The following is a 2,001-nucleotide window of genomic DNA, read 5'->3' on the forward strand; positions in this document are numbered from 1 at the left end:
ATTTTAACCTTTTAATCGCCTTTCACCCTGCCAACCCTTACACCACAGAACTCCAACCCAGACCTCAGACACCGGACGAGCTGATGTGCACCCTGCCTTTCATGCACTCTGGGGCCTGGCATCATGAGTGCATCGTCCTGGCACCCGACACCCCGCCCGTGTGTGCTGCCAAGGTGGCCCATGATGGCACTGTTCTTGCGTGGGAAACTTGTCCGCCTGGTATATGTAAGTATTGAATCTTTCTTATGGTGCATTTTGGTTGTGTTAGATCTAAATGTTTATAGGAAAAGTTGTGAAAAAATTTTGCATTTGCAACAAAGATCCTGACAATTCTTTGTAGTTATTCATGCAAAATTATTTGCTATTATTGCTACAGATCGGGTGTTGCATAAACCGGTAGCCTTCAAAGCAAGTTTCTTGGATCAAGTACCACGTAAGTTAAAAATAAATCATATATTCATGAACATACTAAAGTTCTCTGAAAAAATATATATCGTAACATCAATCCTCAGCCCTTCTCTGGAGAGATTACTTAAATTTCATTATATTTCATTATTTAGATTCCATTAACCTACACCACACAATGTTTCTTTTAACTTCCTCAACCTTCAACTTGCTTGACTTTCATTATTTAAACTTCTTAACCTTCACTATATAACCTGCTTTAACCTTCATGACTTAAACCCCCTCAACTTCATCACTTAAACTTTCTTTTTTCTTCCTAATACCGCAAATCACTCAATTTATGGGGTTGGCCCCATAACTCGTATTTTCCTTTAGACTTCACGCGACCCTCTTTCAACCCTATGTAAGTACATGACCTGAGCTTCCCTTTTCCCCCTCTTTCCTCTCCCTCCCCCTTCCAGACAGCTCCAGGATAGTAACAACCGCAGAGGGCCAACGTTGCAAGTTCCCCTTCACGTACAAGGGGCAACAGTACTCAGGGTGTACAGACAAGGACTTTTCACGTCCTTGGTGTGTGACGATGGGGTCATCTCAAGGCAAGAACTGGGGGGTTTGCCTCGCCGTCTTCATCGGTAAGTACTGCCACTAGTCTGTCATTTGTCTTCATGTTCTCCTGAATAAGCGTAATTGTGTGATTTTCCATTGCCAGTATAACAATATACCAGCAAATAGTCTTTAAGCGTGATTGAGCTCATGTTCAGTAATTTTGCACTGTCAATATTACTTGACAATATAACGACTGCTAGTCTTTAGGTGAGACTGAATGAACGTGACTGGGTTTATGTTTACTGATTTTGCATTGCCTGTTTGATTTTTTTGGAGTAGACAAATGCCCAGGTGAATGTTGTTGCGTTTGTTGAATTTTGTAGGTCTGTGCAACTATTTTTTCTTGTCTGTTTTTATAAGGAGACCACTTATTTATTTCATTAGTTGATGTACTATATATACTAATTTATCATACATTTACGTGTTTCTGTGTACGGTAAAGCATTCAACAGAAAACCAAAAGTTATTCATCTTTCACTTAAATTGACTACGTTGTTCATGAAGCACAGCATCAGTCGCCATGTTCCTTTCTCTTACAGTACCAAAGCATCTTCCAGAAGTCATCCCGACACAACAGTCAACGGAGGCGTAGGAGTCCTGGCGTAAGACGTCATCGCTCGTGACACCATTGCCGCGAAGTCATTGCTTGCTGCACCACCCGTGACGTCATTAACCTGATATTATCATACTACAAACATGATTTATTTGTGATTTTTTTCTTACCCTTCCTTTAACTGATTTAGTTTACATGTGTTTACTTATTTAATAGATTTAGAGATCTGTGTTATTTTAGGAATATATATTAATAGCTGTTTTATACATTTTAATGACAAAGGATAAAACATAGCACATGGATATAGCTGTAAAAAAAAACTTCTAAGCAATGTGAATATAAATAATTTTGTTAAAATATTTATGGCTTAGTGTTATAATTTCTTATTTCATGTTAAATAAAAATGATTATTAAAGCTTATTTTTGTTTACTCCTGA

The 2,001-nt window shown here is 38.3% G+C and overlaps 1 protein-coding gene across 1 annotated transcript in view; it reads left to right on the top strand.

Moving 5' to 3' along the window:
- The window catches only part of LOC119582278 (neurogenic locus notch homolog protein 1-like), a gene marked incomplete in the record, with an annotated part of 19,828 nt that extends 17,860 nt beyond the window's left edge, over positions 1-1,968 (top strand). The window contains 4 exon segments of the mRNA XM_037930495.1: positions 49-225; positions 377-433; positions 867-1,037; positions 1,551-1,968. Of these exon segments, the coding sequence (XP_037786423.1) occupies positions 49-225; positions 377-433; positions 867-1,037; positions 1,551-1,603 (458 nt within the window).
- Between the last annotated feature and the right edge of the window lie 33 nt (positions 1,969-2,001).

Source organism: Penaeus monodon, chromosome 15, assembly GCF_015228065.2.
Source record: "Penaeus monodon isolate SGIC_2016 chromosome 15, NSTDA_Pmon_1, whole genome shotgun sequence".
Classification (NCBI taxonomy): domain Eukaryota; kingdom Metazoa; phylum Arthropoda; class Malacostraca; order Decapoda; family Penaeidae; genus Penaeus; species Penaeus monodon.